Source organism: Pongo abelii, chromosome 6 (genome assembly GCF_028885655.2).
Source record: "Pongo abelii isolate AG06213 chromosome 6, NHGRI_mPonAbe1-v2.0_pri, whole genome shotgun sequence".
NCBI lineage: Eukaryota > Metazoa > Chordata > Mammalia > Primates > Hominidae > Pongo > Pongo abelii.
Window position 1 is genome coordinate 21,078,569 of NC_071991.2, and position 25,710 is coordinate 21,104,278.

General features: G+C 40.9%; 1 protein-coding gene across 1 annotated transcript; it reads right to left on the bottom strand.

The window, feature by feature from the left end:
* Positions 1–2,978: 2,978 nt before the first annotated feature.
* Positions 2,979–23,961, bottom strand: LOC129060564 (S-phase kinase-associated protein 1-like). The gene is made up of 4 exons (XM_063725825.1): positions 23,783–23,961; positions 20,456–20,563; positions 7,644–7,735; positions 2,979–3,638 (listed from the first exon to the last, which is right to left on the bottom strand). Exons 1-4 carry the CDS (start codon positions 23,959–23,961, stop codon positions 3,106–3,108), a joined length of 912 nt encoding a protein of 303 aa, XP_063581895.1. The 3' UTR covers positions 2,979–3,105.
* Between the last annotated feature and the right edge of the window lie 1,749 nt (positions 23,962–25,710).

A 25,710-nucleotide genomic window follows, 5' to 3' on the forward strand; every position in this document is an offset into this window, starting at 1 on the left:
TCCATTTCACAACTGAGGGATCTGAAACATGAGATTTGTTCAGGGCCAATGAGCTAATAAGTAGCAGAATAAAATTCAAAACCAAATCCAAGCCTTCCAGCTCCAGAGTTCATGTCCTCACCACCAGACAATAATAGCTCTATACTGATTACGTTAACTCCTTTTTTCTCTACTTTTATTTCTGTTAGAAGACTGAGTACCTTGGTAGAACTGCCAGAACAATGTTAATTGTGGTGACAGCAAATATTCTTGTCTTCTAATTTTAACTGACAAATGTCTCCAATGTTTCGTTTTTAGGAATGATGATGGCTGCAGCTTAACCAGAAAACCTCTGGAGCATGAGAGTATTAATAATAATGTATATTTTCCTAAGAAAGAATCAAATCAATTTTTGGAAGAGGGATGGATTGCAAAACTTTAGTAATAAAGACTTCTGTTCCAAAGGTTTATTCTAATCACATTTACCCTACATAAAATACCAACACCTTCTTGTTGCAAACACAGAAACTCCAGCCGTTGTATTGACACTGACTTAAGAGAAACAGAAACCTCTATATAAGGCAAGAGTCCACACCAGAATAATTCGACCAATATGAGAAACCTCCAAAAAAATCAATTCAATGACCTACTTTAAAGATATGTGAGAGTCCCCAAAAAGTCAGTTTTTGTGGGAAGTTGGTATGCAGTTGATATGGTGCAATCTTGGCTCACTGCAACCTCAACCTCCCGTTTCAAGCGACTCTCCTGCCTCAGCCTCCTGAGGAGCTAGGATTACAGGCACCTGCTACAATGCTCAGCTAATTTTTGTACCTGTTTTGAGATCTTTTAGGCAATTTATCAGAAATGCTCCCTATACATCCTGGCTTCCCCACCCCCCCCCTTTACTTCCCAGGGTCTTAGCACAGAAAACCAAGTCAATAAGCTGCACCACTCCAAATTGATTAGCTTCACAGTACATTTAGTCGAAAGCAAATAAGCAGAGTTTAGTAGGAAGAAAAAGGAAGAATTCAGGTCAGGAGTGGTGGCTCATGCCTGCAATTCCAGCTCTTAGGGAGGTCGAGGTTGGAGGATTGCTTGAGCCCAGGAGTATGAGACGAGCCTGGGCAACATAGTGAGACACCATCTCTCAAAAAAAAAAAAAAAAAAAATTAGCCCAGTGTGATAGTGCATGCCTGTGGTACCAACTACACAGCAGGCAGAGGTAAGAGGATTGCTTGAGCCTGGGTGGTCAAGGCTGCAGTGAGCTACGATTGTACCACTGCATTCCAGCCTGGGTGACAGAGTGAGGCCCTGTAGCAAAAAAAGAAAAAAAAAAGTGGGGGAAGTATTCAGCCTTATTAACTTACAACTACTCAAAACACTGAGGCAGAAGGATGGCTTAAGCCCGAGGGATTGAGGCTGCAGTGAGCTACGATCACACCACAGCACTCCAGCCTGGGCAACAGAGCAAAATCCTGTAAAAAAAAAAAAAAAAAAAAATCCAGCTACTAGAATCCAACACACTTAGGTCTACAGTGGCCAACTCTACAGCACGTGGATTTTCACCAGCTACAGAAATCACAACATTCACACCTGCTAATTGGCAGAGGGGATCAAGTAAGGGAATAAATTTAATCTCAAAATAACATTTTAATTCTCCCAGAGAAAAATTTCACTACCCACGACTACCACTAAGTCCAAGCAGTGGGCTCTCATGAATGCCCACCCTTTTCCAACAAGCCTGGGGGACAGCGAAGGGTGCTGAACCACATGGTGACAGCATCGCTGGAGAGGCAGTGTGCCTCTATGGGTGCACATCTGCCAGCTACTTGGAACATCATAAAAGAGCCAAGGCAGCTTAATTTTACACCAAATTCTTGCCACTAGCAGGAATAAAACTTTCAGACTCTGGCCAGGCGGTGGGGTATACCAAAGGGTTCTTTCAGCTCTTAGATCATCCCTGAGGTCGGCTTCCTGGGGAACCCTCCTAGGCCCATCTGCCATGAAAGACAACGTGTGGGGGACAGACACATTGGGCAGTGCACAGGCCTTATCTTAACTTTTGAGTGCTTTTATTCCCTTACTTATGAGGCTACTGTGTGAATTATATAACTTTTGCTTATTTTATTGTTTGGTTCCTTTAATCTTTTAATTCTAGGTTATAATTACTGTTACTATGTCTTGATCTATTTCTTTTTCTTTTCTACTTATATGGGACTTATCACAAATAAGAATTGGGTAAGATTGGGTAATTTTTTTTTTAAAAAACTTACTTTTTATTGAAAGTATCTTGCATTCATGATGGATGCTTTCTGGGTTTTACCACATATTTTAACGTAAAAAGTTAAATTATTTTTTACATGCAAGTAGTGTGAATAATTTTCTCCACATGGGAACACTGATTATAAAAAGATGACATCCCACATGGGTTAAGTGTCTTTTTAATTGAAAAGCTAACAAACTGTCCAGTTACATTTCTCCCAAAAAACCACAAACTGGGTAGTAACTGAGTCTCTAGGCAATATATTTAAAACTAAGAGGGTTAAAAATAAAATTAAAGAAAAAGAAAACAAGTCCTCAGATGCAATGAAGGGAGCCCTGCTACATACAGGCTAATCGTTACTGTGGTACTCCTTGACTGCAGGAGGCTGGAAGACATCCTAGTAACTCCACTCAGAACATTTACTTCAAGAAGCCTTTTTCCAGTTTCCAACTCATGAATAAAGATAATATTTTGTTAATTCTATTCCAGAAAACTTTTTTGCAAGTTGTTTTATTTACAATGCCAACTTTTAAAAGGTCACTAAAGTTAACTGGACAATAAACTAGGCAGACATTACTTTACAAAAAAGAGGGAAAGCCCAAAATGCCACTTATAGAGAACCCACAGTTCAGTTTTATTCAGAGCAAAGAAAAAAGAAACTTTTGATCATACTAGAAGAAACTCAGCCATAGGTTTGGAATCTGTACTCAAACTGCACATGCAATGAGGACAATATTCTGCTAATACAATTGACTTGCCACTGCATTTGTCTACTGTTTGTCTAATATTAACAATTATAAACAGAGCAGTGCAACTAGTATTTGGAACAATCCTTACAGTGTTACAGTGTCAGGCACAACATTTCACTTCTCTTCACACCACTGGTTCTCTTTGCGCACCTGGGCTTCCTCCTCTTCAGTAAAGTCATTTTTGGTATTGAAGGTCCTGCGAATCTCCTCAGGAGTTCTCCCCTTGATCATATTGGCAATAGTCTTGCATGTAACATCAAGCAAACCTTTGATGTCTAAGTAGTTTGCAGCCAGAATGAGTTCAAAAAGTGTTCCTTGGGCAACTTTCAGGAATTCTTGGTCCCAAACAGGGATATCGTCTGTTTGCTTTTCTTTGTTCTCATCATCTTCAGCGGGAGGAGGGTCATCCTTGTGGTGGGTGCACCACTGAATGACCTTTTTTACTACTGCTGCATTCACATTTGGTAGAGGAACTGGGTCATCTCCTTCATCATCCATTCCCAAATCTTCCAACATGGTCTTGATAGTCACAGATTGTTTGGCAATCTCCACATCAACTTCAAATATCTCTCCATCAGAACTCTGCAACTTAATTGAAGGCACAGTGTTTGGTGTTAAGGAGACGGCCAGCAGGAGGCTGATGAGAGCTGGGAGGCATCAGCGGAGGAAGAGAAAAGTGGAGGACAAAGCCACTACCGACTTATTTTTTTTTTTTTGAGACAAAGTTTTCTTCTTATTGCCCAGGCTAGAGTGCAGTGGTGCAATCTCGGCTCACTGCAACCTCCGCCTTCCAGTTTCAAGAGATTCTCCTGCCTCAGCCTCCCAAGTCGCTGGGATTACAGGTGCCCGCCACCATGCCCAGCTAATTTTTTTGTATTTTTAGTAGAGACAGGGTTTCACCATGTTAGTCAGGCTGGTCTCGAACTGCTAACCTCGTGATCCACACACCTCGGCCTCCCAAAGTGCTGGGATTACAGGTGTAAGCCACAGCGCTCGGCCCAAGATTGGGTAAGATTTTTAAAGCCATTTTTAATACCTTCATTTATCTTTGGACTTCTGCCTTTTATTGGTGATTTTTATTCTCTCTTTTAAAGTTTAAACCACTTTCTTGTTAATCTTTATTTTTCAATGTTCTTTCATCTGGCATCCTGTTCATCTTTACTGCTGACATTTTGAAAGCGAGTAAAAAGTGAATTATGTTTTATCTGGATGTGTGTGTGGCTGCTATTGCCATAAGGCACGGCTGGGGTGGAAAAAGGGAGAGAAGGGAAGGAAAAGGAGAATAAAGGAAGACAAACACCCCCAGGGATCTCTTCCACATGCTTCATCCTGCAGAGACCCCTTCCTAGCATCCTCCGGCCTGAAGGAAGTCTTCGTGGAACTCTTTGGATTCCCATCCTGGTGTGTGATTCCATGATTTGCACTGCTTCAAAGTCTCAACTAGGAGACATGCGAGGAGAAAGCAACACACAGGAAACTCACTGCTGTCTAATAATTTCCCTCCCCAGCCTGCCTGCTATGATTTACTTTTCAGAGACCTGCATAATTGCTCTATGTCTTCTCCCAGGGCTCTGCCTTCTCATGAATAGGAAGCACAGAGCTGAGTGTGCGCGCCATCTCTGCTGGATCCAGGTGTCCAGGCTTATCTTTAATGGTGTTGTGAAAACAAAGGCTATACCTCCAGGTCATGGCTTCTCAACATGGACACTCCTGACATTTGGGGCTGAATAATTCTTTGTTGTAGGGAACCATCTTCTGCACTGTAGAATGTTTAGTAGCATCCTTGGCCGCTACCCACTAGATGTTAGTAGCACCCCCACAGCTGTGACATTTTAAAATGTCTCCAGGCCCGGCTTCGTGGCTCACACCTGTAATCCTAGTACTTTGGAAGGTAAAGGTGGGAAGACCAATTGAGTCTAGGAGGTTGAGAACAGTCAAGGCAACATGATGAAACTCTGTTTCTACAGAATGTAAACAACAATTAGCTAGGCGTGGTGGCCTGTGGTCCCAGCTACTTGGGAGGTTGAGGCGGAAAGATCGCTTAAGCCCGTGAGGTCAAGGCTGCAGTGAGCCATGATCGTGCCACTGCACTCCAGCCTGGGTGACAGAGAGATCCTGTCTCAAAAATAAATAAATAAAAATGTCTCCAGATGGTGTCAAATGAACCCAGGACCACTAGTGCCTGGCTGAGAACCACTGGCCCCCATAGCCACACAAAAGTCATGCAGGCGGAGCCAAATAGGAAAGCGTGTCTGTCAACAGATGAATGGATAAAGAAAACGTGGCACACAGACACAGTGGAGTACTATTCAGTCATACCAAAGAATGGGATCCAGTCATTTGCAACAACATGGATGAAACAGGAGGATATTATGTTAAGTGAAGTAAGCCAGGCACAGAAAGACAACCATTGCATGTTCTCACTCACTGGTGAGAGCTAAAAAATTAAAACAACTGAAGGATGTTGTACCAGAAGGATGGTTACCAGAGGCTGGGAAAGGTAGTGGGGGGCATGGGGGATAGTGGGGATGGCCAAGGGGCACCAGAGAAGTTAGAAAGAATGAATAAGACCTAGTATTGCTAGCACAGAAGGGGAACTGTAGTCAAAAGTAATGTAATTGTATATTTAAGAGTAATTAAGAGAATATAACTGGATTGTCTGTAACATAAAAGCTAAATGCTTCAGAGGATGAACCCCTAAGGTGATTATGACTCACTACCTGCCTTGATCACAATAGCTCATGGAACTGATAAATATATACACCTGTTATGTACACACAAAAATTAAAAATTAAAAAAACAAAACAGAGAGAAAGGGAAATTTCCACCATCAGACACAGGCCCTGACACTCTCCTTGTCCTAAACTCTTGGAGCTAAGAGGAGCTGATGATGGACTCTCTGGTCCCCTTCCTGGGGTGACACACACTTCCTTTCAGAAGTCCTGAAGAGTGTTCGACCTCAGGGCAGAGGACTTGATGACTCTCAAAATTTTATGCAGTTCTCTTCAACAGACCTCGTATTTGTTACTTGTCAGCCCAGAACATGAGTTCTCAGCCCTAGAAGAATGTGACCCACACTGCATAACTTGACAGGCAGCCTCTCCTATCGAGTCTCAATATTTTTGGAACACAGCTACACTTCCCTGATCTCTCGGGCCACCCACCTCTACTTTCACCACTGACGGGTCACACAAACACTTGCCACCAGCTGAAGCCCCGATGAACCATGCCCTACCTGGGTGAAAGAAGCCAGGAAGGCTGGGACTTCCCTATTAGCAACAGGTCATAAAGGCTACGTCGGCTTGGACAAAACTCCCATGGAACACTCTAAATGTAAACCAGCTGATCTTGAACTTTCTAGTAAGAGTCAGGAAAAACACAAGTCCCAGGTCCATATTCAGGCTTTTAGAAGGCCTCCAGCTTCAACCTCTTTTTTTTTTTTTTTTTCGCCTTCAACCTCTTATGAGGTTCCCTGAGCAGAAGGTGTGGGGGGTGGAGTAGTCATGACCTATACCATAGCCTAGCACAAAAGCTTGCAAGAAAAAAACAAACACATAGTATTGACCTGGGCCACTTGGATTCTACCTTCGGAACTTAGGAAATTACAGAAACCAGTAATTTACTTAACAACAGGAGTTGACACGGGAAGATACACAAAGAGAAGCAGAACCCGAGAAAGTGGAAGAATCACATCAGCAGAGAATGCCTGGAGCAGACCCTCTTGTGTGTAGAGGCAGTAAGATAGCCCACTCCCTGGAGGACCGTTGGGGCTAAGGTCCTGAAAGACTCCACCAGATTCTTTATAAACCTGATAATACCTTAAGCAAACCTCCATTTCTTCTGTAGCTTGAGTGAATCTCTGGTTCCTGTAACAAAAGGAGCCTACTCGATGGCCAGCCTCCAACACTACTAATATCAGTTAACCCACTTCCTTTCCAGTAGAATTTCATTAACAATGTCTACATGAGCAAGCCTTTCCAAGGCCTCTTTCTAATAAAGGAGACACTGGCCAAAGATGAACATCTCCCCGTTAAGATTTTTTTTTTTTAATTGAAATGTTTGTGTTGCACTCTTGCTGGGTCATTCCCATGAATGAGAAACAAACCTTATTAGGAGGATGGACCTGTCTAGAACGGCAGCACCACATCAACCTGGGGAACTTCATTTATTTCCTGATTAAACCAGAAAAATAACTCACAGCACTTCTCTAACAACCAGTCAGAAGCATCATTTTATTATGTTACTCCAGCGTGGGGATTACCTTATCAGTTCCCTTCCTCTCTCCAAAATTATTTTGAATATATAAATGCAACTGAATCTTAAGAAATTTGTTCTATCATGGAAACAGTCAGCTGAATAAAAAAAAACATAAAAAAAGAACAAAAAAAATTACTCTATCTGTATTTGACCTTAGTTTAGATCAATGTCCAAGAAACGAGACCATAATCCCTGAAAATAAAGGGGGAAAAGAGTTAACCTGCTCTTCTGAATGCCATCAAATTCATAAAACTAACAATCTTACAAATCACTTTTACTACATTCCAATGTACCTTCAACAATCTGCATTTTACAAAGTTATAGACTAATATTACATTAAAATGTTAACTTTAAGGGGAAAACATTCCAATAAAAAGGCTCTTGGTTTCACTGACCTGTGATCGCCTTCACCACCGTATCAGACACTTCTGGGATGTCTTCATTAACAGGGACACACAGCATCTGAGGCGTAACCCAGTGCAGGGCTCTAAAGGGAGACAGACAGTAAACAAGAGCTCCAAGGACAAACCATGACCATTCGTCTTGTCACCTCCTTCAGTTTAGAGAAAGCCTGAGGCATCATTGACCACTCAGACAATCCCAGGCCCACACACATCACCCTTCCATGTACTAGGAGGTCAAATGACATGACAAAGCAGCTAGGATCCTAAAATGAGACTTCTCTTCTATACTTATCACAAGAATGGAAGGAGAAATACTTATCACAAGAATGGAAAATAGGTGGCTTAGTGGCTCTTCAAACAGGAGAAATCTGAGGCCATATCCAGGTCTCTGATATGAACTAGTGATGCCTTACAAATAAACATGGTGATATTTGTACCAGTTAATTACCTTTACTTTAGTACACTAATTTAGAAGTCTACTAAATTATTACAGAACAAGAACACATCACACTTCTGAGCAAAAGAAAAACATCAAATCCAAGTTGAGCAATTTTCTAAAACATATTATTATACAGCATATATGCTTAAGTACTACAGTATACACATTCTAAGTTAGTATAGCTATCCCATCAACATTTCAGGTGGGCTCAAGAATGAATACAAAACCTCAGTTTTTAGTTCTGATAAAAATGAAAGATGTATGTCACATGAACTCTGAATTTTTCCATATTAAGATATCTATCATGGTTCCTAACTTAAAGAAAAAAAATCAATAACAGCTCACTTGTTTTAACTCCAAATGTTTTACTCTAGAGAGAAAAAATATCGAGAGAAAGACAGCTACTTACTTACACAGTCTAACTACATTTCTGAAGGGCAAGAAAGCAGGCTTTTCTCCTTTACAAACTGAATTCAATATCTAAAAATTATTTCAACACAAGTCCACTGCTTATTAGCCTAGTGATTGCTGACCCCAGCTAGAATATAGCTAAACAGTTAAACACCCTGCTGCTTTTCTACTTTCCTTTTTCTTTCTAAGACTTCCTTACTGCATAGAAGGAACTTTTGGAGCTAATTCTGAGTTTAATGGTTATAGAATGTTACAACAGAATTAATCCCTATTTACAAAATGAATTCCTTTACACGGAGTCTCATGAATTATTACCACTGAAATTATGGATCAGAAATTATGCATAAAAGAAACAGGTGTGGAAGTCACAACTACTTGACATTGGCAAAATCTAGCTGTGTAACCTGGACAAGTCACTTATCCTCTTTGGCTCCCAACTTCCTCATCTATAAAATAAAGGGACTGAAACTCCACAGCTGCTAAATCCCTTTCATTGTCTAAATTCTATCTGTCCTTTCTCTAACTGAATGAAAAAATTCAAAACCAAATACAAAAAACAAAACAGAATTCAACAACAACAACCCTTAAAATTACTGCCACTGGACCTAACAATGGTTGCACAGAGTTAAAGGTCTACTATGGCAGTTTATACTATTTACAAGGTCACAAGTCAAAAAGGCCTGTTACTAAAGCACATAATTCAAGTGGCTCAAGGTCAGAATTTCCACACAAAGATGATCCAAACACCACTGAGTTGCAGTGGAAAAGTACTAGCCTAAGAGTTGGGTTTTAGCTTGATTCAGAGGCTTTTCTTAGGTAAATAATTTAACATCTCTTGGTCTGGATTTTCTCAGGTATAAAATGACAAGGTTGCACTATATTATCTCTAAGACCTTTCCTCAAATCAAAACTCTATGTTTCTATGTGATTATTCTCAACCTACCCCTTTGTAATGCATCCCTTCCAAAAACAGCTTGGTCTGTTTATAGATTTCTTGGCCTGTCTTGTGGAAGGTCTTGAGAAATTCTATGAACTCCTTAGACACTCTTAACCCATTTCAATGCTGGTTTGCCGGTTTATGGAAGGACTGGGAGCTTTTGCTTCCTGAATTTCTGCTGGGAAAATTAAACATAGTAAGTCTCATGACATAAAAGATCCATGCATGGAATTACTTTAAGTATCTTACCTAAGGTTATTTAAATTATGTTTCATCAAAGTTAAACTTGAATTTAAATCATTTTATGTTTGAATGGTTGGACAACTTTCCTTAAAGTAAACTAAATCTGCTTTACAAGTAGAAAGTATGGGTAGACAAAACTACATTATCTAAAAGATATTCCTACTGAAATAAAAGTTGTTCTATTAGTATTTTCTTTGCCAAAATCTATCATGCTTTGATCTATATATTCAATCATGAACACTGAAATGGCACCACTAGGCTTCTCAAAGACTGCTGGAGTTTATAAAACTAGTCAACAAATAGAATCACAATCAATAGAAGCACTGAAATGTTAGATGACTTATAAATGTTAGACAACCTTTCCAAATCCCATTTTACTTGACAAAAAGGCAAAGGTTAATGTGTTTATGTGGAGACTCACAGTTATTTACTCACCATTTCGTTGGTGAGTCATACTGATCAAAGTGAAAGAACGCATCCAAAGTATTAATAGCATGATGAACACGACAAAGCACACAATGAAGAGACAAGGGAAACATGCACTACACTATCCCACCGGCTGGGCAGACAATTCTTTCCCCTCTTCAAATAAACACACTGAAAGGAAAATGGGACATTTACACAAGAGAGATAAGGATGTTGTAACAGGCAGTAAGTGCTTTCAGAAAGTATGAACTACCACGTGGTCTTTGACCACATTCTAAGCCTCCTGATTTTGAACTATGCTCGCTAATCTTTATAAGGAATTTAAGTTCCCCATATCCCAATGATTTCGTAAAAATAAATTTTTAAAAAGGTATGTTTTATTTAATTTGACTTTTTTTTTTTTTTGAGACAGAGTACTGCTCTGTCGCTCAGGCCGGAGTGCAGTGGCAAGACCTCAGCTCACTGCAACCTCTCCCTCCTAGGTTCAAGCGATTCTCCTGGCTCAGTCTCCAACTAGCTGCAATTACATGCGAGTGTCACCACACCCAGCTAATTTTTGTATTTTTTTTTTTTTTTTTTTTGAGACGGAGTCTCGCTCTGTCGCCAGGCTAGAGTGCAGTGGTGTGATGTCGGCTCACTGCGACCTCCACCTCCTGGGTTCAAGCGATTCTCCTGCCTCAGCCTCCCAAGTAGCTGGGACTACAGGCGTGTGCCATCATGCCCAGCTATTTTTTCTATTTTTAGTAGAGATGGGGTTTCGCCATGTTGGTCAGGCTAGTCTCGAACGCCTGACCTCAGGTGATCCGCCCGCCTCGGCCTCCCAAAATGCTGGGATTACAGGCGTGAGCCACCGCATCTGGCCAGAAACAGTATGTTTTAAAGATATTAACCTACCTATTCTACAGTTTCTTAATTTTTTTTTTTTTTGAGACGGAGTCTCACTCTGTCGCACACGCTGGAGCGCAGTGGATCTCAGCTCACTGCAACATCTGCCTCCCAGGTTCAAATGATTCTCCTGCCTCAGTCTCTCAAGTAGCTAGGATTACAGGCATGACCCCCCACGCCCAGCTAATTTTGTATTTTAGTAGAGACAGGGTTTCACCATGTTGACCAGGCTGGTCTCAAACTCCTAACCTCAGATGATCCTCCTATCTCAGCCTCCCAAAGTGCTGGAATTACAGGTACAAAACACTGCGTCTCGCTCTCAGAGTAATTCCTTATAATCTTTGATCTTCAGGACTTTCTTTTTTTTTCTTTTGAGACGGGGTTTCACTCTCGTTGCCTATGCTGGAGTGCAATGGCGCGATCTCGATTAACAACCTCCACCTCCCAGGATCAAGCGATTCTCCTGCCTCAGCCCCCCGAGTAGGTGGGACTACAGGCATGTGCCACCACGCCTGGCTAATTGTGTATATTTAATAGAGAAGAGGTTTCTCCATGTTGGTCAGGCTGGTCTTGAACTCCCGACCTCCGGTGATCTGCCCGCCTTGGCTTCCTAAAGTGCTGGGATTACAGGTGTGAGTTACTGTGCTTGGCCTAACATTTCTATTTCTCCAAAATTTTCTATTAATAAAATCTTACATGTACCAAATGAAATATGTACATTTTAGCATTACTGGTAATAGCAAAAGACTGGAAATAACTGGCCATCACTGAGGGACTAAATAAATTATCCTTTAATCCATAAAATAAAATGCCATAGGGTTTTAAAATTAAAAAGTATGCTTCTTGTGTACTGATATGGAAAGAGCTCATAAATGTATTAGAAGCAAAAACATAAATTAGCAACATAGTGATATGCTCTCTCTACAAAAAGTAAAAACATTAGCCAGGCATGGTAGTGTGTACCTATAGTGCCAGCTATTTGGACGGGCTGAGGCAGAAGGATCCCTTGAGCCCAGGATTTTGACCGCACTCCAGCCTGGGTGACAGAGTGAGACCTGGTCTCAAAAAAAAAAAAGTAAGGTATGTACACTGTGCTATGTTTTATATAAAACAGGGGGTAGTGGGGTAAGAACACACGTGTTTCTAAATTAGAATAAAAGCACAGAAAGAGGATACACAAGAAACTAATAACAAAAGTTCTGTGAAAGTAGGGGAACAACAGGCTGGGCGCAGTGGCTCACGCCTGTAATTCCAGCACTCTGGGAGGACCACAAGGTGGGCGGACCACAAGGTCAGGAGATCAAGACCATCCTGGCTAACACGGTGAAACCCCGTCTCTACTAAACATACAAAAAATTAGCTGGGTGTGGTGGCGGGCGCCTGTGGTCCCAGCTGCTCGGGAGGCTGAGGCAGAAGAATGGCACGAACCCGGGAGGCGGAGCTTGCAGTGAGCCGAGATCGCGCCACTGCACTCCAGCCTGGGTGACAGAGACAGACTCCGTCTCGAAAAAAAAGAAAGTAGGGGAACAATAGCAGTGGTACTTAGGAACTAGAGGGGCGAGAGACAAAGTAAAAAGGAAACTTCTCACCATACCTGTTACGTTTGGGTCATTTGGATATACTACCTATTTTTTTAAGCACATAAATAAATCAGGTACAATCTAATTCAAAACAAAAAGGGCAACATCTTTTCTAAAATATTTTTTATGTAAATAAAAAACCAAAGACTGTGCTGACATCTGTATGATTAGGAAAAAAATCTTTATCAAAAATCCTTCTCTGTCTCATAATTCCGCTTCTAGTCATGACGGAATACTCTGATGGCATCAGGTTTACCCTACTATCTTAACAATTGCAACGTCAAATATATGAACGAAAGGTTTTCAGACATTGGACGGCAGGTAAACAGCAGATTAACTCCTAAAAGACGGGAAACAAACACAATCTGTCCTACAGTGTCCCAGCTCACTGCTGGGAGAGTTTTAAAGTCTTGGCACAAGGAGAGGCCACTCAAACAGAGCCTAGCTGACTTGCTGAATTGAGCAGATAGCATTTGGAGTTCAGGGAGGCCAATGTGACCAGAATTTGCACGGCAAAATATCATGCAAACGCTACGGAGGGGAGAGGGCTACACAGAAAAAGCTCCAGGTATCTGCAGAGGGTTCCCTTGAGTGTGGCTGAGTACTACACATGCGTATGAGGAAACTACCCAAGATGAGAGAAAGAACCACCAAGTAACATGTAGAACCACAGCACAAAGGACGGGAGGAAGAAATATAAGAATCCTGTTTTAAGATTCTTATATGTAAAGTCGTATAATACTATCGTTAAAAAAATATTTTTCTGTAAAGTGGTATAAATATTATTTGAAGGTAAGTAAGTTAAAGATGTATTCTGTAAAGCCCAGAACAACCAGTAACAAAAACCAAACAAAACCAAACAAAACAAAACAGAACAAAGAGGGGTAGCTAACAAGCTGATAGTGGAGATAAAGGTGTGGTCATAAAGAAAGCAAGAAAAGAGGAGAAAAGGAACTAAGACGAGATGAGATAAACACAAAGGGCAAGATGACAGGGGTAAAACTTCCCTTATCAAAAATCACATTAAATGTAAGTGCTATAAACAGTCTAATTAAATGTCAGAGATTATCAGATTAGATTAAAAAACAAGACCTCGCTTCATGTTGTAAGAAATTTACTTTAAATATAAAGATACAAATATGTTAAAAACTAATGAAAGGAAGAGGATACTCTGAAACAATGAAATAGAGCTTAAGTGGTTATACCAATGTTAGACAAAGTAAACTTAAGAACATGGACCATATTATCAAGAACACAGAGAGGTATCTCATCATAAAAAAGGGGTTAATTCTTCAAGAAAACACAGCAATCCTAAATTTGTATATACTAATAACACTGTTTCCAAACACATAAAACAAAATTTGATAGAACTGAAAGGAGAAACAAATTCACAATGATATTTGGAGATTTCAATACTCCTCGCTTAGTAATTGACACAGAGGTATTTTTAAAAAGTCAGTAAAGACAGAAAACTTGAATGATGTTCTCAACCAACCTGACCTACCTGACACTGATAGAACACTCAACCCAATAAAAACATAATACATATTCCATCTGACAAAATAATAATGGTAGTATAAACTTACATACAGGTAATGTCTATTATGTACTAGGTACTTTTACAATGCTATTTTGTATAATCCTCACAAGTCCATCAGGTAATACACTTATGATATTTACAAATGAGGAAGCTGAGGCTTGAATATGTTGAGTAACTTGAATAATGTTGCAGTCACTTATAAAGACTGGAATTTGAACCCAGGTCTGTGCGCTTAAATCCAAAGCCTGAGCTGTTGACTATGCTACAACTACCTCAGTAAGCCAAAGAGAGGACTGAAGACTCTTTAGAATAACACCAATCCCTCTTACTTTGGAGGTCTGTACACCAGTCAGAGACAGGAAAACCCTACTCATTTCCTTTAATGCTTTGCTTACAACATGCTTCCCTCCCACACATACTTTTCCAAAGAGACACTTTTGCTTAAAAAAGAAAAAAAAATCTCCTTTTAAAATGTAAATGAAGATTAATTCTATTAACTACTTATGATCATACAAGTTACTAAAATCAACACTTTGCTGTTTTTCTCTAAGCTTCCTAAAAGTCAACCCCTACTAAGAGGCCAGAAGTTTGGATTAGAGAGGAGAAAGTGAGAGACAGTTGAGGTGTTCGGTACGCAGGGAGGAGGTGAGTTATGTCTGAACAGCCAATAGGGATTCAGTGTGTAAGGTGAAAGAAGTGAAGAAGAAGGAAATATGGAAAAGAACAACCTCACGCACATTACAGTTTATAGTTTTGGCTAGGGCTCAAATGGCAAGTGCTTGCTCTTCAACTTAGTCACCTTGCGTTGTTTTTTTCTTCTTTTTTTTTTTTTAATCAGGGTCTCGCTCTGTCATCCAGGCTGGAGTACAGTGGCACGATCACAGCTCACTGCAGCCTCAACCTCCCAGGCTCAAATGATCCTCCGACCTCAGCCTCCAGAGTAGATGTGGCTACAGGCACTAGCCCGGCTAATTGTTATTATTATTTTTAAGAGATGGGATCTCACGATGTTACCCAGGCTGGTCTTGAACTCTTGGGATCAAGCAATCCTCCTGCCTCAGTCTCCAAAATGCTGGGATTACAAGCATGAGCCACTGGACCAAGCTGCACTTTATGTTTTTAATACAGAAACAAAGCTTGTATTTCAGGAATAGCAAGTAGACCATGATTATCAAGCCTTCAATTGCCCAATCTTTTTTTTTTTTTTTTTTTTTTTTGAGGCGTCTCACACTCTGCAGCCCAGGCGAGAGTACACTGGCGCATTCTCGGCTCACTGCAACCTCTGCCTTCCAGGTTCAAGTGATACTCCTGCCTCAGCCTCCCGAGTAGTTGGGATTACAGGCATGGGCCATCATGCCCGGCCAATTTTTGTATTTTCAATAGAGACAGGGTTTTGCCATGTTGGCCAGGCTGGTCTCCAACTCCTGGACTCAAGTGATCTGCCCGTCTCGGCCTCCCAAAGTGTTGGGATTACGGGCGTGAGCCTCTGTACCTGGCCTGTCTCCATGCTTCTTCCACAGCCTGCAGAACTGTGAGCCAAATGAACTTCTTTCCTTTATAAGTGACCCAGCCTCAGGTATTCTCCTGTAGCAATGCAAAGGGATTAAGCCATTGTTTTATGTACCTTACAGGATAGTTACCAAATTCAGGAAAATTTACACTGATACAATACTTTTACTCAATTGAAAATCCTTATTCCAAGTTTCTCAATTGTTCACAATGAGCAGTTCACAATTTTCCCAGCCTTTGTTTCTCTCGGCATGACACTTCTGAAGAACACAGGCCAGGTATCTTGCTGAATGCCATTTAGATTGGGTGTCCTCATGACTGGATTCAGGTTGTTACAAATTTTCGGCTTAAATATTTCATAAATGATGTTGTGTTCTCAAAGTGTCATGTCTGGAAGCACACATGACATCTATCCTTGCCTCCTACATCCCCATTTTATAGTTACCATTTCTCCATTTATAATTAATAAATAATCTGGCTGGGCATGGTGGCTCACACCTGTAATCCCAGCACTTTGAGGCTGCAGTGGTGGGATCACTTGAGGCCAGGAGTTCAAGACCAGTCTGGGCAACATAGCGAGACCCACCTCCCGTCTCCACAAAAAAAAGGAAAAAAAGAAAAATAAATAAATACATAAATAATTCATAGGCAGTGAATTTGAGATCATGCTCATAACTTGTTTCCTGGGAAACTCCCTCCCCCCTCATCCCAGATTTAGCACCCAGATAAACTTTACCTGAATCAATTTTTACTACGAACATGACTGTAACCTCTCATTTATGTATTTCTCTATTTTATTTTTTTATTTTTTTTTATTTTTGAGACGGAGTCTTGCTCATTACCCCGGCTGGAGTGCAATGGCATGATCTTGGCTCACCACAACCTCCGCCTCCCGGGTTGAAACGAGTCTCCTGCCTCAGACTCCCAGTAGCTGGGATTGCAGGCATCTGCCACCACACCTGGCTAATTTTGTATTTTTTTTTTAGTAGAGACAGGTTTCTCCATGTTGGTCAGGCTGGTCTCGAACTCCCAACCTAAGGTGATCCCGGCCACCTCGGCCTCCCAAAGTACTGGGATTACAGCGTGAGCCCCTGTGCCAGCCGTATTTCTCTATTTTACTAGTTAAATTAACACACGGATTATGATTTTGTTCAGTTATACTTCATTTATTGTCCTTATTTATTGATTTATTCACTTTATTTTTTTTTAAGACGGAGTCTCGCTTGTTGCCCAGGCTGGAGTGCAGTGGCACGATCTCAGCTCACTGCAATCTCCACCCCCTGGGTTCAAGCGATTCTCCCGACTCTGCTTCCCAAGTAGCTGGGATTACAGGCACACACCTCCACACCTAATTGGTATTTTTAGTAGAGATAGGGTTGCGCCATGTTGGCCGGGCTGGTCTCGAACTCCCGACCTTAGGTGATCTGCCCACCTCGGCTTCCCAAAGTGCTGGGATGACAGGTGTGAGCCACCATGCCCAGCCTTATTGTCCTTGTTTATTTTGACACTCAAATTATCCCAGACTTAGCCAGTGGAAACCCCTCCAAGCTGGCTTCTAGATCTTCTGAAATGTAACCAAAATATTGAAGGGGCCTTTTTTCCCCTGCCCCAGCCCCAGAATCAGTCATTTCTCTAAGAAGCCCTGGCTCACTTTAATGAATAATACTATTTAGAATCTAAGGTCTGGGAGGTATCGGCATTTTAACTCTAAAAAAGAAAAGATATGCTTTGGAGGATCACTGTCTTCAGATCCGTTTGTGAAAGAGGTACACAAGATTCTACGTGGGATGACAAGATTACAGGAGCTCTGAAAGAAAAGGGCACTTTGGAATGTATAAGCAAGTATCTCAGCTTGGCCAACCACTATGACTTCCTCTATACAGATCACTCACCCTGACTGTGGAGATTAAAACACTTTAACTGAGTCTTTACAGTCAAGACATTCCATCTACTTTCTCTGAAAGTGAATCCAACTCTAAAAAAAAGTGAAAATATTCTTAAAATTCCTTAGAAGGTTATTTGTATTTTGTCTGCTACCAAGCTGCTATGTATGGCGTAAAAGCTTTCCTTTATGCTACTAACAGAAACAAGTAAAATACCAAGAGCAAGGGCATCACGGACTAAAGAAGATCAAGATTACAGAATCCAAAAAGTCTGTTTCTAGTCTAGACCCAATACATTAAAACTGCACTTAGGCTAACCTTATCCAAACACAATGGCCAAACAAGTAATCAGTGTGAAATGCAAAATTTACCTGGCTAAGTTATATTAAGTGATCTGTGAAACAAAGACATAATGGAATCTTCTCTTCTAACATAAATTTTCAAATACTTTAAGGTCTTTATCCCCAAAGCTTTCTACTGACAAAAAGCAACTAAAGAACAAAAAATAGAAAGTACAAATCTACCATTCAAAAAGATGGGGGGTGGGGGGAAACAAGAACAAAGGTAAAAACCATTCTGCATACATATTTTTAAAATAAAAGTCACTTCGATTGTTTCTTTTTTTAATTAATTAATTTTTTAGAGATGGTATCTCATTCTGCTGCCCAGGCTGGAATACAGCGGCACAATCACAGCTCACTGCAGCCACTAACTCCTGGGCTCATGTAATCCTCCTACCTTAGACTTCCAAGTAGTTGGGATTATAGGTAGGTACAAGCCACTGCACCCAACTCCAGAATTGTTTCTTTTTAAAGTACAGACTCTGCACTAAACCGTAAATTTTCTTTCCACGCACACTCTACAGAGTATCATGCACACTCTACAGAGGCTTTTTGGACGCAGGTTTTTAAAACCACCAAGGAGAGTCAGCAAATATAAACGACAATTATGTACTTAAGTAACAGAAACTTAATTATATATATATGTATATTTACTATTTATTATACACATTAAATAACCTGGGTTTCTGAAGTATACACATTGAATAAAGGAATATAATGGAAAAATATTGACCCAGGAGTTAGGAAACCTGAGTTCTCATGCACAAACTCATTGTGCAACCTTGGGTAAATTAGTTAACCTTTATGGACTTTCATACTGTCATCTGCAAAATGAGGCTATTAGAGCTGATAATTTGATAATTTTTTTTACTATTTCATCTGTTATCATAAATACTTACCATTTCACTACATATCATCAAGAAACAGACTTTAAACTAAATAGGAATGAAGGATCTTAATAATAAATGGCCTTGAGCTCCCTGCAAGATTATTCTATCAGAAGAATAACTTGAATTTTAAAAAAGCTAACTCTTACTGGAGATCTACTGTGTGTGTCGGGCACTGTGCTAAGCTCTTTACATATGTCAACTAATTGAATACTCATCAAATTTCTCTGATAGATATTACTGTCCCTCAGTGTGGGCAAGACTTGGAGTGGTTAGTCCGCCCAGGGTCACAAAGCTGGTAAATGACAAAGCTAGGACTCAAATCAAGAGTGACTCCAAAGTCACCTTACTAACCACCTGAAAATTTCACCTCCTGGCAAAATCATGAGCTGAATACATTCTTATTTAATCTCTGGCAGGTGCTAATTTTTTTCCCCTTTTTAGTAGAGACAAAATAGCTAAAACTGGCAGCCAACCAAGAAACAGCTTCAAATTAATCACGTAATCATGCCACTGTGCCCGGATAATTTTTGTATTTTTTTGTAGACATGGGATTTCACCATGTTGCCCAGGCTGGTCTCAAACTCCCGAGCTCAGGTGATCCATCCATCCTGGCCTCCCAAAGTGCTGAGATTATAGGCATGAGCCACTGCACCTGGTATCCATGTCTTAAAGAGAACTGTGTTTTTGGTAAGCAATATTTCCTTTTATTTCCTTATAATAAAACAAAAGGAAACAGCAAAAGTCACAAAACCTAGAAGACTGGCAAGGGTCTTAAGGGGTAACACTGTCTTATTATTCATTCCCCTGCCTCCAGGGGAGACCTCATTACAATTACCCCAGGGTAGGAACTGGGGAGCAAGAGAGGGGGCTCCCAGAGAACAGGTCTTCTGACAGCATCAGTGTTGGTTCCCAGTCTCCCTCATTATTTCACATTAACTGTATAACTCTGAGTAACATCATAAATTTTCAGACACCGAGGCCTAACAACAGAGATTCTTTCTTTCTTTATGTTGGGCCATTTCAACTGGCTTGTCTGCTCAATTGTAGAACAACCGCGACTTACGTGACAATCTTCTTGCTGGTCATATGGCATTTTAAGAAGCCGGATGAATATGATCACCTACATACAAATCCATGCACTGGAAAATAGCTACTATGGCTCACTTTCATCCCTCCAGGAGCCCAATGTGGGCCTTTTCCTATATGTTCTCAAGACACAAGCTGTCTCTCAAATAAGCTCTCGGGCAGAAAATCTCTCTCTCAGATGACTTTCAAGCTTAGAAATCACCATTTCTGACAAGCTATGAACAGTGAGGGTATTATACCACAGAACAAACCAGGATCCACAAAAAAAGGCACAAAAAACAAAACATCCCAAGAGACAGTCACTTGCATAGGGATGAATTTCATAAACAAAACTATCTATTTCAATTCTCTTTATTCCTCCTATAGAGTAAACAAATTTCTCTGAAACACAATGTCTTTCAACTAAAGAGAGTATTGGTTTCATATACTGTCTGACCCTCAAACCCAATTTCAGTCTCAAATCTGAGCTGATGTTCTCAAAAAGTTGACAGAAATTACAAAGCTGAGCCTATGAGCACTGGGGATCTACTCTGTGTCTCACTCAGGCAGAGAAGAAAAAAAAGAGTATCAGAACATTACCCTTCTTTGATCCGACCCTAGAAGACGCACTGAAGATTTCTTCACTGTGGTAACCTTGCGGGTCTTCTCGTTGGTTTTTCTTCAAACTTGGAGAATGTGAGGGATTGGGCCCCTTGGCTGCTCTGACTGCTGGCAAAGGCCTCTTCTTCTTCCCGCTGGAGTCTGTAATTCAAGAGAGGATTAGAACGATCTAGATATTCTCCAAGATTTCTCTGTATCTGAAGGTTATTACTCCATTAATTCAGGAGGATCTAAAGATTTTAGAACTAGAGACTAAATACGCCAAATCAGTCTGAGGTCTCACATAGCTACAGGATGGACGGCTCTTCATGCACTGAGGATTTCAAATGGCATCTTCTCATGCTCATTCAGCAACTGCTCTAGGGTTACATGAAAGAAATCAAGTCTAGTCCTTTTCCCCAACAAGCTCAGTGAAATAAATAAAGTCTAGTCCTTTTCCCTAACAAGCTCAAGGTTGGAACAAACAAAAAGCTAAGTAAACAACTGCTATATAATGGGACAGCTGCTACATCAGAGAGTAAAAATTGCGTGCTGTGAGAACACAGGAAAGAACAACGCAATCTGCTGGAGGAGTCTGATGAGGCTTTACAACGGTGATGTTTGGGGTGAGTCTTAAAGGACAAATAGGATCCTTTTTTTGTTTCTGTTTTTTTGTTTGTTTGTTTTTTGAGACAGAGTGTCACTCCATCACCCAGCCTGGAGTGTAATGGCACGATCGCAGCTCACTACAACCTCTGCCTCCCAAGTTCAAGCAATTCTCATCCCTCAGCCTCCCAAGTTATTGAGACTACAGGCACAAACCACCACGCCTGACTGATAAGGACGATTAGGATTCTAAGTGAAAGGATATTCCAGGAAGAAGGAACTACAAATGTGCAAGCCTGTGGTTTGCTTCACAACAAGCTGAATGTAGCCAGAGCACTGGGGGTGTGATGAACTGTGATGCTGGCTACACAGGAAGGCACCAGAGGGTAAGGAATCTTGATTGCTAAGCCCACTGCTAAGCCTATTCTGGATTTCATCATGTGGTGGGGAAGCAAGAAAGACTGCAAATCCAAGAAGTTATTGTTGTCAGATCTGTGCTTTAGAAAGATCATGCAGGTAGCTATGTGAACAACTTGAAGGATAGAGAAACTAGAGACACGGACAGGAATTACACGTATATTATAAAGGTTTAAGTAAAAGAAAATAAATACCTGGAAAAGAAGAGGAGCAAAGATAAAATGCAAAAGACTTTTCTGAGTTGCAACAAACAGAACTTGGTCAAATTGTAGGTGCCAAGGGAGGTTAAAGAGAAATCAAGAGTGAAACCAAGGCTTTTTAGCTAACTTGGTAAACAATGATGCCATTAATTGACTCAGGAGAAGGGTTAGGAGGAAAACGTTCAGAATGGGGAGAATAATGAATAAAAGCAATAAATTTGGCTTTGGATTAGCTGCATGTGAACCATCTGTAATAAATCCCAAACACAGGCCGGGTGCGGTGGCTCACGCCTGTAATCCCAGCACACTGGGAGGCCAAGGCGGCCAAATCACTTGAACTCAGGACTTTGAGACCCGCCTGGGCAACACGGTGAAACCCTGTCTCTACATAAAATACAAAATTTAGCTGGGCGTGGTGGCATGCTCCTGTAGTCCTAGCTACTTGGGAGGCTGAAGCAGGAGGATCACTTGAGCCCAGGATGCAGAGGATGCAGTGAGTTGAGAATGCACCACTGTACTCCAGCCGGGGTGACAGAGCAAGACCCTGTCTCAAAACAAAACAAAAAACTCAAGCACTATCTATAAGACAGTGGTTCTCCAAGCGTGATTCCCCAGACAGCAGCAGCACCATCACCAGGCAACTTGTTACAAATGCAAATTCTCTAGGCTTACTCCCAAACTACTAAAATCAGAGACTCTGAGGGTAAGGTCCAGCAATCACTGCTTTTACAAGCTTTCCGAGAGATTTAGCAGGGTCACAATTAAAAGCAGTAAGAAATAGAAACAAAAATCACAGGTGGAGGTGCTAAGTCTGAGGATGGAATCGGGACACTTCTTTCTCTGGGATAGACAAGAAGTTAATATAAAGGTATTAGGACATTTTTATGTGGCGAGGGGAGGAAGCTGAGACAGTTCGTGCCTAGCGGCCTCTACTCTGTTTTTGAAACAGGATCCGCTACTGACAATGTCAGGCATGCAGTGGAAACCCTGAGGAGATCATTCATGTTCTCGGCTAAAATTTTCTCTCTTTGATTGACCACAGTCACTGAAAGCAATGTGTAATTTCTAATTCTCTGAGCTCACCACAGGTGCCAGCAAAGGAGTCACTCAACAAATATTGGCTGACTGGATGAAAAAACAAAAAACTAGCAAGAAGAGTTGGCAGAATTCCATTTGCCTTTCTTCTGTTGAAGCAGTTTTAGAATTTCTAAAATGCTCTGGCAAAGAATTAACATTATTCATGGCATTTAATTAGTTCCTATGCTCACTAGCCATCCCATCATTTAATTTTTTTTTTTTTTTTTTTTTTTTTGGAGACAGAGTCTCACCCTGTCGCCCAGGCTGGAGGGCAGTGGCACAATCTCAGCTCACTGCAACCTCCGATACCTGGGTTCAAGCAATTCTCCTGCCTCAGCCTCCCAAGTAGCTGAGATAACAAGTGCACACCACCACGCCTGGCTAACTTTTAAAATATTTTTAGTAGAGATGGGGTTTCACCATATTGCTCAGGCTGGTCTCAAACTCCTGACCTCAGATGATCCTCCCGCCTCAGCCTCCCAAAGTGCTAGGATTACAGGCGTGAGCCACTGTGCCTGGCCCATTATTTAATTTTTAACATCATTGTATTTCCAGATAATAAAAACTGCCTTTGACTAACCTAATTTTTAAGGAAAAGTTAAATTTCTATAATGCAAGGACTATGTATACAAGTCAACAGATTTCTACTACTGTGTTTTATCACTGAGCTAGATGCCACGCTGAATATATTAAAAGAATGAGGGAAATAATGCTTGATCAGTGCCATTTGCAAGCCCTGCACTAGGTACATCATATTTATTAGCTCATTTAATCTTCACCAGGAAATATGCCTATCTCCATTCTTCCACTCCAAGGAGCTTATTGTCTACATTTGAGAACTAAGACTAACACAACCCAAAGAATATAATCAGAAGTTAAGACATACACAAAATGAAGAAACAACTCAAAGCTGTTCATTAAAGGTTGACTGAGAAGAAGAGGGGAAAACATCCTTTTCCTTAATTTTAAACTGACTTGCTGATAGGTCAAAGCAGAAATTTTAAAAAATGTATTTGGATGGTGACAGAAGTATGTATCCAGTCACGTCACTGTTCAACCGCCCCTAATTAAGTCCTTCTACCGCTCCGCCAGCTCCCAGTCCTCCTGAATCTCCTTCTGCCTAGCTTTGTGGTACTCTTCCCCCCAGCACTTGGAGCAGAAACCCTGCCAGGCAGGGTTGCCGTAGTAACCACATCCTTTCTTGCACAGGAGGTCCGACTGATGCACATGAATTCCTCCGCGTTCAGACTTAAGGCTCATCTTCTTCCTGCTAACCAATGAACAAACAACAAAGTGCTGTTGAAAAGGAATTATCATTCTACTAACTAAAATATTACCAATTATGAAGAAACAGGGAGTGATTCCATTATCTTCAAGCTGTAAGAGAGGGAAGAAGGGAATGAAGGAGGGAGGGAATGAGGGAGGGAAAGAGGGGAGGAAGGAACAAAGAAAAAGGAAAAGTTAACTATGGTAAATTCCTGAAACAGTCATATTAAAGACTTATTCCCTGCCGAAAATACACAGAACCCATGAAGAAAGGGCTAACATTGGATTAAATACCTAAATGTAAAGGCTGGAAACTAGAAAACTTAGGGGAAAAGCTTCCCGACACTGGATTTTGCAATGACTTCTAGGATATGACACCAAAAGCACAGGCAACAAAAGCAAAATCAGACAAATATATTAATTACATCAAAATTTAAAATGTCTGCACAACACAGGAACCAACTGACAGAGTAAAACTGAACAACACACAGAATGAGAGAACATATCTGCAAACCACATATATAATAAGGGGTTAATATCCAGAATATAAGGGAACTCCTACAAGCCAATAACAAAAAAAATAATAATAATAATCTGGTTAACAAATGGGAAAAGGACTTCAATAGACAATTCTCCAAAGCTATAGCAACAGCCAACAAACATGTGAAAAAATGCTCAACATCACTAATCATCACGGAAATGCAAATCAAAACCACAATGAGATATCACTTCATATCCATTAGGATGGCTACTGTAAAAGAAAACAAACCCAGGATGGGCACAGCGGCTCATGTCACTTTGGGAGGCCAAGGTGGGAGGATCACTTGAGGCTAGGAGTTCAGGACCAGCCTGGGCAACAGAGCAAGACCCCATCTTTACAAAAAAATACAAAAACTAGTGGGGTGTGATGGCGTATGCCTGTAGTCCCAGCTACTCGGGAGGCTGAGACAGGAGGATCGCCTCTCCAGGAGATGGAGGCTGCAGTGAGCTATGGATCACATCACTGCACTCCAGCCTGGGTGACAGAGCGAGGCCTTGTCCAGAAAGAAGAGAAGAGAAAAAAATTGAAATAATATCATACTTTCCAAAGTCAGTTTTCTTTTCTACTGTATAATATTTAAACTCATTTGTTCATAGTCTCACAGCTGTATGGTAAATCGCTATGTAACAATTTCCTTTCAAACTAAAACCACATGGTCCTCATTCTTCTCCACAATAACAAACTGCCAAACAAGCACAGTAAAAAACCAGCACTCTACAGCATTCATTCAAGAGACTCACATGTGCAGATAAAATTAGGCCCTATATCTTGGAGGTCTCATTAATTTAACTCAAACATTTACTAAGTGCCAACTGTGTGCAGAGAATTAAGCTAGATGACACTGGTGATGCAATGGATAGAACACGTCCTTGCCCTCATGAAGCTCATAACCAAAAGTACAGGCAGACTGAAAAACGTGGAAAAAGAGAAAGTGTTAGGAAACTGTTGAGGAGTAACACACATACAAATTCTGACCTAGGGAGTATAGAGAGACCACTTGGGGATGCTGGTGATAGACCTTAAAGAGCCTGTGTTGAAAGGGTCTTGGAAACATGACAGAAAGGGGAAGGATATTCTGGACAGGAAGAATGCCTTTCACAAAAAGCTCAGAAGCAGGGAGGCAAATGTAAAATATGAATGATATAGTATAGACAGAAGGTAAACTAAACAAGTTAGGTGGCAAGTCAAATCATGATGGATTT

Excerpts from the sequence above, each read along its gene's own strand:
- LOC129060564 (XM_063725825.1), bottom strand. The coding sequence starts at position 23,961 with ATGAGCCTTAAGTCTGAACGCGGAGGAATTCATGTGCATCAGTCGGAC. Across the intron at positions 20,564-23,782 it reads GACTGGGAGCTGGCGGAGCG|ACTCCAGCGGGAAGAAGAAG; the intron begins GTAGAAGGACTT and ends CTTGAATTACAG. Across the intron at positions 3,639-7,643 it reads GGTGGTGAAGGCGATCACAG|CTCTCATCAGCCTCCTGCTG; the intron begins GTCAGTGAAACC and ends GATGCCTCCCAG.